Source organism: Giraffa tippelskirchi, chromosome 12 (genome assembly GCF_054371585.1).
Source record: "Giraffa tippelskirchi isolate mGirTip1 chromosome 12, T2T-mGirTip1v1.2.pri, whole genome shotgun sequence".
Classification (NCBI taxonomy): Eukaryota; Metazoa; Chordata; class Mammalia; order Artiodactyla; family Giraffidae; genus Giraffa; species Giraffa tippelskirchi.
The window spans coordinates 141,387,720-141,400,389 of NC_137286.1; the positions used below are offsets into that span (position 1 = coordinate 141,387,720).

Below are 12,670 nucleotides of genomic sequence, written 5' to 3' on the forward strand. Positions count from 1 at the left end.
TTTTTTATTATTTTGTATTCACTTTGATTTTATCCAAAACTTGAGTAAGAGACAATAAGCACAGTTTAACTCATAATATGAAGGGACCTAGAGTGAAGTTAGGTTCCAAATGACTATTTAACCTGTGAATGAAAGTGTTAGTTGCTCAGTCTTGTCCAACATTTTGCAACTCCATGGACTGTGGTCTGCCAGGTTCCTCTGTCCATGAAATTCTCCAAGCAAGAATACTGGAGTGGATAGCCATTCCCGTCTCCAGGGGATATTTTCCTGTAGTCAGGGAGATACAAAGGCTTGCATGAAGGACTTGCATTTCAAATACCTTTATTTTCTGACAGTTTTTCTATTACCAGTACAAGCAGCTGATCACATGTGTTTGAGAGTTCTTTCTCTTGCAACATCATCCTTCTTTTTCTCTTCCCCTTATTTGGAAGCATATTTCTATTTTTCCTCCATCTCTATGCTACTTTTAATATTCTTACCAAAGAATATTCTTAATCTTATCAAAGAATAGTTAATATTCTTATCAAAGTCAATATTCTTATGAAATGTTTGCTCTTATCAGGTAGTGTTGGAGGAACAGGGAATGCCTCATCTATTTGGTCCTCATTCAGTTTTTCTAGGTAGTTAAGATTAGTCATTTGCTTTTTTGCACAGTAAACTTGAACTCCGGGAGATGGTGTGGGGCAGGGAAGCCTGGCATGCTGTAGTCCATGGGGTCGAGAAGAGTTGGACACGACTTGGCGGCTGAACAAGATTAGCCGTGGAAATCGCTATGTTCTCTGCTCTTAAGTATTTCATTGTATTGAAATAGTCATTCTGTCCTGTCTCTTGATACACCTGTTCTTGTTTACATTGAGTATGAATATCGTTTAATAAAATTGGTAGAATTGTATGAATTATGTCATCTTCCTTGAAGAGATAATTTACTTTTTGTCTGACAGACATATGTACAAAGGCAAACAACTTCAATCCAATCAGGCGTTAACATGACTTCTAAAGTGAAACCTGGAATGTTTATGTTCTATTCATCAATGCCCTCCTTCTCAAAGGTCCCTGAGTTCCAAGTACTATCTTGCCAGCCAGATGAAAAAGCCAAAAATCTCCGTTTAGTTTATTCGTCTTTTAGATGTTGCTTCCTGCTTAACGCTTTATCCTCTTGCCCTTAAAAGTTCAGGCTTGACAAATGTATAAGGGGGATTATTTGTGTATTAGGGAGAACTCACTACCCTATGGTTCCATTTTCTCTAGAATCTTGGCCACTTAAGTCCAGGCTGCTTTGGGAGGCGTTGACTTAATCTCGTATACTGATTCTTGCTAGTTAAAAATTGTTTCTGGAGCTAGAGACAAAAAGAAAATAAGACTTTCATAGGAAGTTTGTTGAAACTCATAGGAGCTTGTTGAAAAATGACATCAGAATAAAATACCTTTTAAAGAAGTAGCATATTTAGTATAGAAACCATAAGTTATCTGAAATATGTTGTTGGTAAAAATAAAAAAGGAAGTGGACATTCATATAACAGAAAAACAGATTATCTGTGAAAAAATGATATATAACTTCCAATTATATAAAATTATATTGATAATTGTTGTTGTTTAGTTGGCTAAGTCTTGTCTGACTCTTTGGGACCCTGTGGACTAAGTCCTGCCAGGGTGCTCTGTCCACGGGATATCCCAGGCAAAAATACTGGAGTGGGTTTCCATTTCCTTCTCCAGGGGATCTCCTCAACCCAGGGACAAACCCTTGTCTCCTGCATTGCAGGCGGATTCTTTACCACTGAGTCGCCGGGGAAGCCCGTATTGGTAATTACGTGATTCTATTTGTGAAACCCTTCTACTCTATAAGCTATACATTTATTTTTTTAAAAAAAAGTTTAAACACTGTGCCACATACAAATATCACAGTGGTGGTTAGAAAACCCAGAGGGCAATATTTTAAAAAATATATGTCTGTTTTTGTCTCTTTAAAGTTACTTTTTAAGTGCATGCATGCTCAGTCGCTGAGTTGTGTTCCGATTCTTTGCGACCCTGTGGATGGTAGCCCATCAGGCTTCTTCTTCCATGGGATTTTTCAGGCAAGAATGCTGGAGTGGGTTGCCATTTCCTCCTCCAAGAGATTGCCTAATTAAGTAGGCATTCCCAATTTAGTAAATTTTAAATGAAAAGGTTTAGTTATTTCCTAAGATTATAGAGTGTGTAAGTGATAGATATTAAACTCCATCTTAGGTCTTTCTGAATACAGAGCACAAATTCTTAACTCTTATCAGAGACTACCTTATTGACTTCAGTTCCTTCGGTGATGAAAGCTGACTCCTTACCATGGCAGTACGCTCCATTGTGAACTACTCTGAAGTGTGTAATATTACTTATTACAGTATATTAAACTGTTTCCCTGGAACTCTTACCTATTAATTCTGATTATGTCAACTGTGCTATAAAACAGCAAAGTTAAAGCAAGTTTGCTATATCCTTAAATTTTAAGATTATTGAGTTTCTGACATTTTTGGCTGTGTAATTCCCAGGCTCTGCATATATTTGACACAGCTCTATTGAAAAAAAAAAATGTCTTAAGACCTGAATATGATGCTAAAGGATGTTTTCCAAAAATGAATGTAAAATGTGTGGCTAAAGTACACATAATTATTAATAGGACTTTATTTTTTACCAAACATTTAGTTACGTAGATAAATTATGTTTAGGATTTTACTTGTATATTTTTTAATTTAAAATATTTTTGTTTTGAAATACTTTTGATGTTAGAAGACTTAAGAATAGTACAAAGAGTCTTTTTATTTTTTTTGCATGAACCATTTGAGGATAAGTTGGTCACATGGACTTAACAATAGCTTCAAATTTAAAAGTACATATATACATATATCCTCATATATGGATACTCTTACATATATATTCAATGTTCTTTCTAATGTTTTATCATTTGGGGAAAGTAATACTGGCAGATTCAGAAATAAAGAATAATAAAAAATAAGTTAGTAGAAAATATTGCTTTATAGTTTATTTTTTTCTTCATTGTAAAAGATTAGCTCCTTGATAGACTGTATTGTTTATTGTTAGATGGATTTCATTATTTGATTTGTAAAACAAATTTTCTAATTATCCCTGGTGTGAAAAGAGAGTCCACACTTGTTTCAAATCAATTTAATTAGCACTCTTGAAATGTCTATTAAGGAAGTGATATATATTCACTCACACTTTTGAATCTCTTAAAGTGATTCTTGCTTGACAAAACCAAGCAAGAATTTAAAAGTGACAAGGGCTTGATTCCACCTTTTCCCTTTTTGCCCAAATATAGTTTATCTTCAAGAAACTTGCTATAGAAATGTTTCTCTGATTGTATCAGCTCTTTCATTGGTAAATAGCATTTGTTGCCTTTGTCTATCCTTTGACATTTATCTCATAGAGTATTTCATGGTGAATTACAATTGCTTGTGCTTATGACCTAGAATGGAGTCATTAATCCAGTACCAAACAAGTATATGCCTGGATGTAATAGAATTTTTTTATAGTTTTTAATTGGAAGTGAAGTCGCTCAGTCGTTTCCAATTTTTTGCGACCCCATGGACTGTAACCCACCAAGCTCCTCCGTCCATGGGATTTTCCAGGCGCAAGAGTACTGGAGTGGGTTGCCATTTCCTTCTCCTTTTAATTGGAGGATGATTGCTTTACATTGTTATGTTGGTTTCTACTATACGACAACATGAATCAGCTATAAGTATACATATATCCCCTCCCTCTTGAGCCTCTCACCCACCATCCCATTCCCCCCCTCCAGGTAATCACAGAGCACCAGGCTGAGCTCCCTGTGTTACACAGCAGCTTCCCACTAGCCAACTATTTTACACATGGTGGTGTATGTATTTCAAGGCTATTCTCTCTATTTGTCCCACCCTCTCCTTTCCCTACCCTGTGTCCACAATTCTGTTCTGTACACCTGTGTCTCTATTCCTATCCTGCAAATGGGTTCATCAGTACCATTTTTCTAGATTCCGTATGTATGTGTTAATATGTGATATTTGTTTTTCTCTTTCTGATTTACTTCACTCCATATGACAGACTCTAGGTTCATCCACCTCACTATAACTGAGTTTTTCTTTCTTTTTATGGCTGATTTTTGTTTGCAGAATCCCTAAACTTTGTGAAGCAAGATGCCACCCACTGTCTGGCCAATAGATTTGCCAGCTAGGAAGTAGGAGATTCATTTTCCCCTTTACATTGCCTCATTCAGGTTTGACCACATTGATTAATTAATTAAGCTCCACATTTCCAATTCCATTCATTCTCTTTGTTTTTTTTTTAACCTTGAAACTATTGCTTAGTTTCTGAGTTATATTGGTAAATGAGTGTGATATGGCTACCTAATTTATAAAATTTTTGTTAGAAATAAGTGAATTGAGTAATTTTAGTTGTTATAGAAACTAATCTTAAGAGTGAAATAATGAGATCATCTTACTTAGAGGTCCAATAGACTTCCTCTGTGATAGTCTCCTCAAGACCTTGGGAAAGCTTTACAGAAAAGTGAAATCTGCTGCTCCCATATTGAAATTTCAATTTTAGACACTCTAGACAGGCAACAGAAAATGATATCACTACATCATTTGCTTAAATGTCTTGCGTGCATGCTCAGTCACTAAGTTGTGTCCAACTCTTTGAGACCCCATCGACTGTAGCCCGCCAGGCTCCTCTCTCCATTTAACTTCCCAGGCAAGAATGCTGGAGCGTCTTGCCATTTTCTCCTCCATGGGGTCTTCCCGACGCAGGGATCAAACCCTCATCTCTTGAGTCTCCTGCATTGGCAAGCAGATTCTTTACCTTCTGCACAAATGTCTGTGATTGATTTCTTTAATCCTTGTATACTAAGAAAACATGAATGGGAGGATTGACATTTATCTGCGTTTTTAAAAAGTCACCAGCATGTCTTCCTTGAGTAGTAGAAGTATTGTCAGTGTGGCTTGAATTATAAGACATCTCACTGTTCACTTTGAAGCAGTAGGTGAAGGTGCCTCTTCGCTTTAAATTTGTCTGATGGAAGATGACTTTATTCTCACACACAAAATGTTTATACTTAGATGAAATGGTACAGAATATTATAGTTCTCAAGTGGTTAATCCCTCCTCATGGAAATTTCAAGGGAACTTCAGATGCATTTTGGCAGGAGCTTTTCCTAGTGCAATCAGGTTGCTATGGTAAACCTATTATTTTAGGCAAAGGACAACTGTGTTAGTGAAGTGCTAATCTCTTTTCTGTTTTATGTGAGCCCCTAATTACTCTCCCACTGTTGAGCCTGTATGCAAGTGTGGTTTTTGCCATTTTAAAAAGTGGAAGAAAATAAGGTTGTAGAGAGTGTAACTGCTGTTACCAGGCTGGCAGGTGCCTTTGATGATATGTTGCTCTTCTTAAATAATCTCATTCTGGATCAGAAAATATAGTTTATTTTTTTGGGAGGGGATAGAAAGGAATGGATTTTATGTGAGTTATTGAAATTACAGCTTCTCAACATGTTTTTAAATTATAAATATGTAAATAGTAATATCTATCACAGATATTATACAGTTACAGATCCCACCTACAGTTCAGTTCAGCCGCTTAGTTGTGTCTGACTCTTTTAAACCCCATGGACTGCAGCAGGCCAGGCTTCCCTGTCCTTCACCATCTTCCAGTGTTTGCTCAAACTCATGTCCATTGAGTCGGTGATGCCACCCAACTATCTCATCTTTTGTCGTCCCCTTCTCCTCCCTCCTACCTTCAGTCTTTCCCAGCATCGGGGTCTTTTCCAAGGAGTCTGCTCTTCGCATCTGGTGGCCAGAGTATTGGAGCTTCAGGTTCAGCATCAGTCCTTCCAATGAATATTAAGGGTTCAGGGTTGATTTCCTTTAGGATTGACTGCTTTAATCTTCTCGCTGTCCAAGGGACTCTCAAGAGTTTTCTCCAGCACCACAATTTGAAGCATCAATTCTTCAGCTTTCAGCCTTCTTTATGGTCCAACTTCCAAGTCTGTACATAACTCCTGGAAAAACCATTGCTTTGACTATGCAGACCTTTGTTGGCAAAGTGATGTCTCTGCTTTTTAATATGCTGTCTAGATTGGTCATAGCTTTTCTTCCAAGGAGTAAGCGTCTTTTAATTTCATGCCAGCAGTAACCATCTGCAGTGAATTTGGAGCCCAAGAAAATAAAGTGTGTCACTGCATGAACCCACCCACAGCCTGAAACAAAGAGATCACTACTTACAGTAGGGCTCAGACGTGTATTTAGTATAAAGTTTGCGTTCAGTGATGTACTAATGGTGTGAACTAAGTACTGTGGGATTAGAGAGGAGATTGCATTCTGACAGGTGACTAAACTAATCAGGGAGGACGAGGAAGGGTTTATGGAGGAGATTAGATTTAAATAGGCTATTGAACACTAGATTGAATTGTATAGAGAAAGTTGTAGAATATGTGGCCAGTGAAATGTAGATATTTAAACCTGTATGGGGAGTTCCCTGGTGGTTCTGTGGTTAGGACTCTGCACTCTCACGGCCAAGGGCCTGGGTTCAGTCACTCCCTGGTTGGGGAGCTAAAATCCCACGTGCTGTGAGGAGCAGTCAAAAAATAGTTTTTAAAACCTTACATGCTCAAATATTCTGTTTTGTTTATATATCATAATGTTATTCATGAGTCTGGATCTGATAGATATTTGTGTTTAATCTTTTGAACTATGACTAAGTAATAGATACTGAGTAAATTAAAAAAAAAATTTCTTCCTCAGTGAAAAATAAACACATATGCCAGTAGTTAGTTCATGCTTGTCAAAGAAACCAATAATACATAGCCAGGAAACTTCTTACATGCCTCAAAATGTTAATGAAATGGTCGCCATAAACACAAACACCCTCAAACTTAGGAACTGACGTTGTCCTGGTAACTAGGGATGGATTACGTCTCAGGAATGGTGTGATTGATGTTTCCCACGTCTGTCCAGCATGGACTAGTCAGCCATGCTCACTGCCGCTGGTCCTGCAGTTTGCCTCTGTCCACAGTCTGGACCATTGTTGTCATTCACACATCTACCCCTGAGAGGGCCAGTGTGTTCACCCACAGCAGGCAAGATTATGCACAGCTCAGAAAATCTGGGCTCTAACACCAACACGGCTACATGGCTAATGTCTACTTTGCTGGCCTTCGGCAAGCCATTTAGCCTCAGCTTACTTGAGTTTCCTCACCTATTAAATTGTAGATACTCCTGGATCCTCATGACATTTGACAAAAAAATAAATGCATGCTGGTATATATTTTTCCAGGGACAGATCTGGGGTCTACCAGTGAGAGTTCTTGATTGCTAACAATGGACACCAACTTCATTCACTGAGATGAAAAAAATATTTTATTCCAAGGGCTTAGGCTCAGAGTGTAAGCTTGGACAGTCTGCTCACACAGCAACCCAGGGAAGCAAAGCACTGCCAGGAACCGGCCATCACTTTGGAGCCTCAGCCTCCGTGTGTCGAGCTCCCCTGCCCCTGGAGGCTGACCGCTGTGCTGTCACGCCTGCCGCTCTGCTGCGGTCCCCGTGCCTTGCTTCACCCTCAAGAGTCCAAGCCCTGGGCAAGCGTGTCTGGTGTGCCCCTGCTCGGTCTGCCACTCCCCTGGGAGAGCGGGTACCACTGGGGAAGTGGGGGGGCTCTGTCTCCTGCTGAACTCGGTTCTGCCTCCAAGTAGAAAGACGGGTTGAAGGGCGGCCAGAGCAATGCTATCTATTGCCGTATCTTTCACCAGATTCTCAAAGGGACCATGACCCCGCCCCTTCTGCCAGAAAAGATTATGAATCACTGTGTTAGATTATCTTTAATGACAGCTCTGAAGTGATAGGATTCTAAATACTAATTTTTCTCTTTCCTATCGTATCCCAGCTCAGAATTTCTTTAACATGATACAAATGTGTAACAGAATGACTAACAACATTGCAGGGTCAGCCCTGAAGTATCTTACGATCATTTCAGTGGGTGTGTAATTACGATGGTTGGGATAATGACAGGGAGTTAACAGATGTCTTGGAGTAGTCACTCAGCTGAATTTCTGGCAAGCCAGTCCCAATTCCTCAGAAAAAAAGAACTGTGCTTTCTCATACAGCCTCCTGGAGCTCCATTATGATATATTAAGATGCAATATGGCCGAATGTTTAGATGCACAAGCTCTAAGTATGATGGGAATAGATATAAATTTGGAATCTATCCCTTGAGAGCTGGTTCAGCAGAGAAAGTTACTTGGCCTCAATATGTCTCCATCTCCTGTTTAGTAAAATGATAGTGATAATGTTAGTGCATGTGTGGGATCATGAATACAAAAGGATGGAATTGAAGAAATTATAGGGTTTGAGGCATAGTTACAGCTCAGGAAATAATGACGAAAGTCATGAGGAAAATAATTAAGAAATTCCCAAACTGTGAACCAAACTCAATTCCAAAATAAGTTTCTACTTTTAAACTTTAAGTCAAGGTTAATAAGGATATTTAGGACATGAACTCCGACCCATGTTCCATGTTAAGATGAATTCTGTGAACTCAAAAACTGACACCAAATCACCACAAAAATATCAGGTTGAAATGTACCCACGAACTTTTTTTTTTCTTATGTGGCAGACAGACCCAAATTAAAAATATTTTTTAATGGCCATATTAGTTCAAATTGTGTCAGAATAAATAAAATTGATTCAGTTATGTCAAATGGTCTCCTCACAAGTGGAATATGAAATATCCAGGGAGTTTCATCGTTGAATTAGTCTTCAAAAATGAATGAAACAGAACATGGAAAGTAGAAAACAGGAGTCACCGATGAGCCAGGAGTTGTCACTTCAGCTCCAGCTCAACCTCCTGGGCATTTATGCTTGACCTTCAACTTAACCTTAGGGATGTAGGAAAAGGTATTTGCTGAATTGTTAGCAGGCACAGACTAGATACTGATCCAGGAGGTCTGGATCTAATCAGATGCTTGTTTTCCTGAAAAGTCTTCCTGATTCCGTGGGTCTCCTAATGAGTGTGTTTTCCCTGTGTGTTTTGCAGGTAAGTGTGAATGTGGCAAGTGCACTTGCTACCCCCCGGGAGACAGCAGGGTGTATGGCAAGACGTGTGAATGTGATGATCGTCGCTGTGAAGATTTGGATGGCGTGGTCTGTGGAGGTGAGCAATTCTCACAGCTCTCTGCCTGCAACCTGCGTTTATCTGCTTTTCTTATTCTACTTCTCCTTTAGAAAAAAATTCTGTTAAAAAGAAGATATACAACAAGCCATATACAATTAGCATATGGTAGTGGTGGTGGTGGTTTAGTGGCTAAGTCGTGCCCAACTCTTGTGACCCGATGCACTGTAGCCTACCAGGCTCCTCTGTCCACGGGATTCTCCAGGCAAGAATATTGGAGTGGGTTGCCATTTCCTTCTCCACAATTTGCATATAAATATACAATTAGACCTATAAAATTACCCATATACAATTGGGTTGTTAATGACCTCGTACTCTGAATTTAGTCCATGTGTATGTATGTATGTGAAACGACACAGCATCCTATCGGTAAAAGAAGATGGACACTAAACCAGATTCTCTGAAGATGGGGAAAGGGTTTGCTTCAACCAAACAGTTTCCAGTTTTTATTACTCTACTGATAAAAAATTATTGGGGAAGTAAGTATCACCTGAGACTTGAAAAAAGAAAAAAGCAGTAAGATACACTCCAAGTTAATTACACAGTAACATGAGATATACATTCTGTTTTCATAGTGAATCTGAGACCCAGACACAAGCTTGTTACTGTTAGTTGCTCAGTCATGTCCAGCTCTTTGCAACCCCATGGACTCCTCTGTCCATGGGATTCTCCAGGCAAAAATACTGCAGTGGGTTGCCATTCCCTTCGCCAGGAGATCTTCTGACCCAGGGATCAAACTCGCGTCTCCTGCATTGCAGGCAGATTTCTTACCGTCTGAGCCACCAGGGATAAGCAACATAAAGGAAGAATGAGGACATAGAGGGTCATTAAAAAGGTAATACTGCAAAAAGGAGAGTCCCAGGGATAGAATGTTGCCAGTGTCCACCTGAGCTTCATCCAAGGGAGGGGATGAGGGTCACCGTGGTTCCATTTCAGTCTTGCGAAGATCCATATTGTAGAAGGTGCATGCTGATTATGGCTCTTCCCAGGTTTCTAGGACAATTGAGGTGAACTGGACATGGAATCACACAAAGAGAATATAACTCCATCTCTTTAAGATAATTATCCTAATGAATTGGGTGTTGTTATGGGGAAAAACCCCCAAAGTTACATGCAAGTGAAGGAAGCTGACCATCCATCTCTATCATCTCTCTGACCACCATGTATGGCTGTCTAGCAACTCTCTCTCTAACCAACTATAAAACACTTGGAATTTCACCAAAAGTATTTTCCTCTTTCATTTTTCTGTGAGCCAAGGGAAAAGGCCCTTTTTAATAACTGTTGGGCCGGGTGTTTTATCTCTCACAGTTCCCATGACAGCCATCCTCAGAGATTGTTCCTCCTATCCTAATCTCACAAACGGAAAAGTGAGTGAGGTTTGGTGTGTTAATGCCCCATCTCTGAAAAGTGCCAGACTCAACGGTAGGAGCTGTGGAGTGTAGTTCACAGATCTTGCGCTAAACCACAGTTTTCCCCAGAGTGACATACAACTGTTTGTACTTTATGTCAATATTACTTTTAGTTTAGATTTTCCCTTTACTTGTAGTAGTCATCAGAAATATCTAAACAGACTATAGTCCTTTTTATTGTTGTCATTAAGTACCTGGCATAGTACAGACCTGTTATATGTGCATACTCATTAAATAATGAATCCCCCCCCCCAGTGAGTCCCTCTCTCCAGCTTTGGGGAGAAAATCAAGATAAAACAAATCTATATATCTTCTTTTAGATGAGATCAAATGTTTACTAGGTAAGTGAGAAAACATCTCACAGTGATAGATTTTTAATTTTTGACTCTCCGTGCCTGTACTTTGTCCATCTACCCAGAGTTGTCTGTGCCCTGGGGGTGGGGTGGGGGGTACTGACTCCCATTAGCCAAACCAGTAAAAGACAAATGTACAAACTAAACATTAATTACCTGATGCTATACAATCAGAAATGTAATTGCCCTAGACACTAGAATTTTTGTAAAAAAACTATGAGAAGTTAGAATCTGAGATTAAGATTTGGATGCAAGTCATTTATTGAAGGGGATTCCCAGGTGGCTGAGTGGTAAAGAATATGCCTGCCAATGCAGGAGGCACAGGAGACATGGGTTCGATCACTGGGTTGGGAAGATCCCCTGGAGGAAGAAATGGCAACCCACTGCAGTATTCTTGCCAGGAAAATCCAAGGGACAGAGGAGCCTGGCAGGCTGCAGTCCATGGGGTCACAAAGAGTTAGACATGACTGAGCACGTGTGAGCATGTGAGTTTATTGGAAAAGAGAATGAGTTACTGGTAGGAAAGTGGGACGATGTGACAATGGAGAAGGGGCAGCCGATGAAGACCGTGCTGTGGCCAATTGGAGCTTCATCCCAGTTCAGAGGAGGAAACTCTAGAGGTCCGAGTAAAGCACACAATTTTTCTATCATCAGTCGTGGGTTGAGGATTGCTTCTAGGAGGCGTTAATTCCCCGGCCACATCCAGCCTGTCCCACAGATCAGAGCAGGCTTCGGTGGCTGGAGTAAACCTCTGGGCAGAGAACCTCAGGGGGTGCTGAGTGAAAGTCATCTTTAACAGGGAGGATGGTGTTGCTGGGACGCCACTGCATAAGGGCCCCCAACTCTCTCGCCAGATGGTCTGTCCTTTCTGGAAGTGCAGATTCTCATTCTTTGACATGGTCTACATGTTGCTGATCATCCAATCCACCCTCTCTTTGGTTGGATGCAGGATGAAGCACAGTAGATTAGGCAGTAGCTGGAGACGTGTTGATCTATTAATACCTTATTCTCCTGGTAGAGCCTTGGCTACGACTTTCAAGATCCTTCCTCACGTATTTAGAGATTAATTCCTAGGTGGTTGATCCCCCCCAGTATAGATGATATCGGAACATAATTTTCAGAGGGCGAACGTGTTTCAAGGTTGGGGAAAACATTGCTGCTGCCTCTGTGCGCCCTGCTGCGTCTGTACTCGCTCAGTCGTGTCTGACTCTTTTGCGACCCCATGGACTGTAGCCCGCCAGACTCCTCTGCCAGGGGAGTTTTCAGGCAGAAATACTGGAGTGAGTTGCCATTTCCTCCTTCAGGGGATCTTCCTGATCCAGGGATCGAACCCGAGTCCCTTACATCTCCTACATTGGCAGGCAGATTCTTTACCACTGGGTGTGTCTGCTCGCACCTGACACAGACTAACCAGATAAGCACAGCGTCTTTGACCTGTATAACCGGATGGATCCTCTCAGTGCTTTTTCTTAAATGTTAGCAACCCGCTCTACAAAATCACCTATGCATTTAATTTCATGTTTTATTGACCAAAGGATCTCAGAACACTTTTCAAGTATGTAAAGAAAACACACCTTGGAAATTTCCCTTGAAAATATTTTATGTTGTTGTTCTTTTTTAACAAAGATTTATTTAATTGGCTATGTCAGGTCTTAGCTGTGGCGCATGGGCTTTTTAGTTATAGCGCACGGGCTCCAGAGCATGCAGGCTCCGTAGTTGTGACCC

The 12,670-nt window shown here is 40.3% G+C and overlaps 1 protein-coding gene across 2 annotated transcripts in view; it reads left to right on the forward strand.

The window, feature by feature from the left end:
* Positions 1-12,670, forward strand: part of ITGBL1 (integrin subunit beta like 1) — a 214,816-nt gene that overhangs the window by 175,258 nt on the left and 26,888 nt on the right. For both annotated transcript variants that reach the window (XM_081552093.1, XM_081552094.1), the window contains one exon: positions 9,049-9,165. In XM_081552093.1, the coding sequence (XP_081408219.1) occupies positions 9,049-9,165 (117 nt within the window). The remainder of the gene's footprint in view (positions 1-9,048; positions 9,166-12,670) is intronic.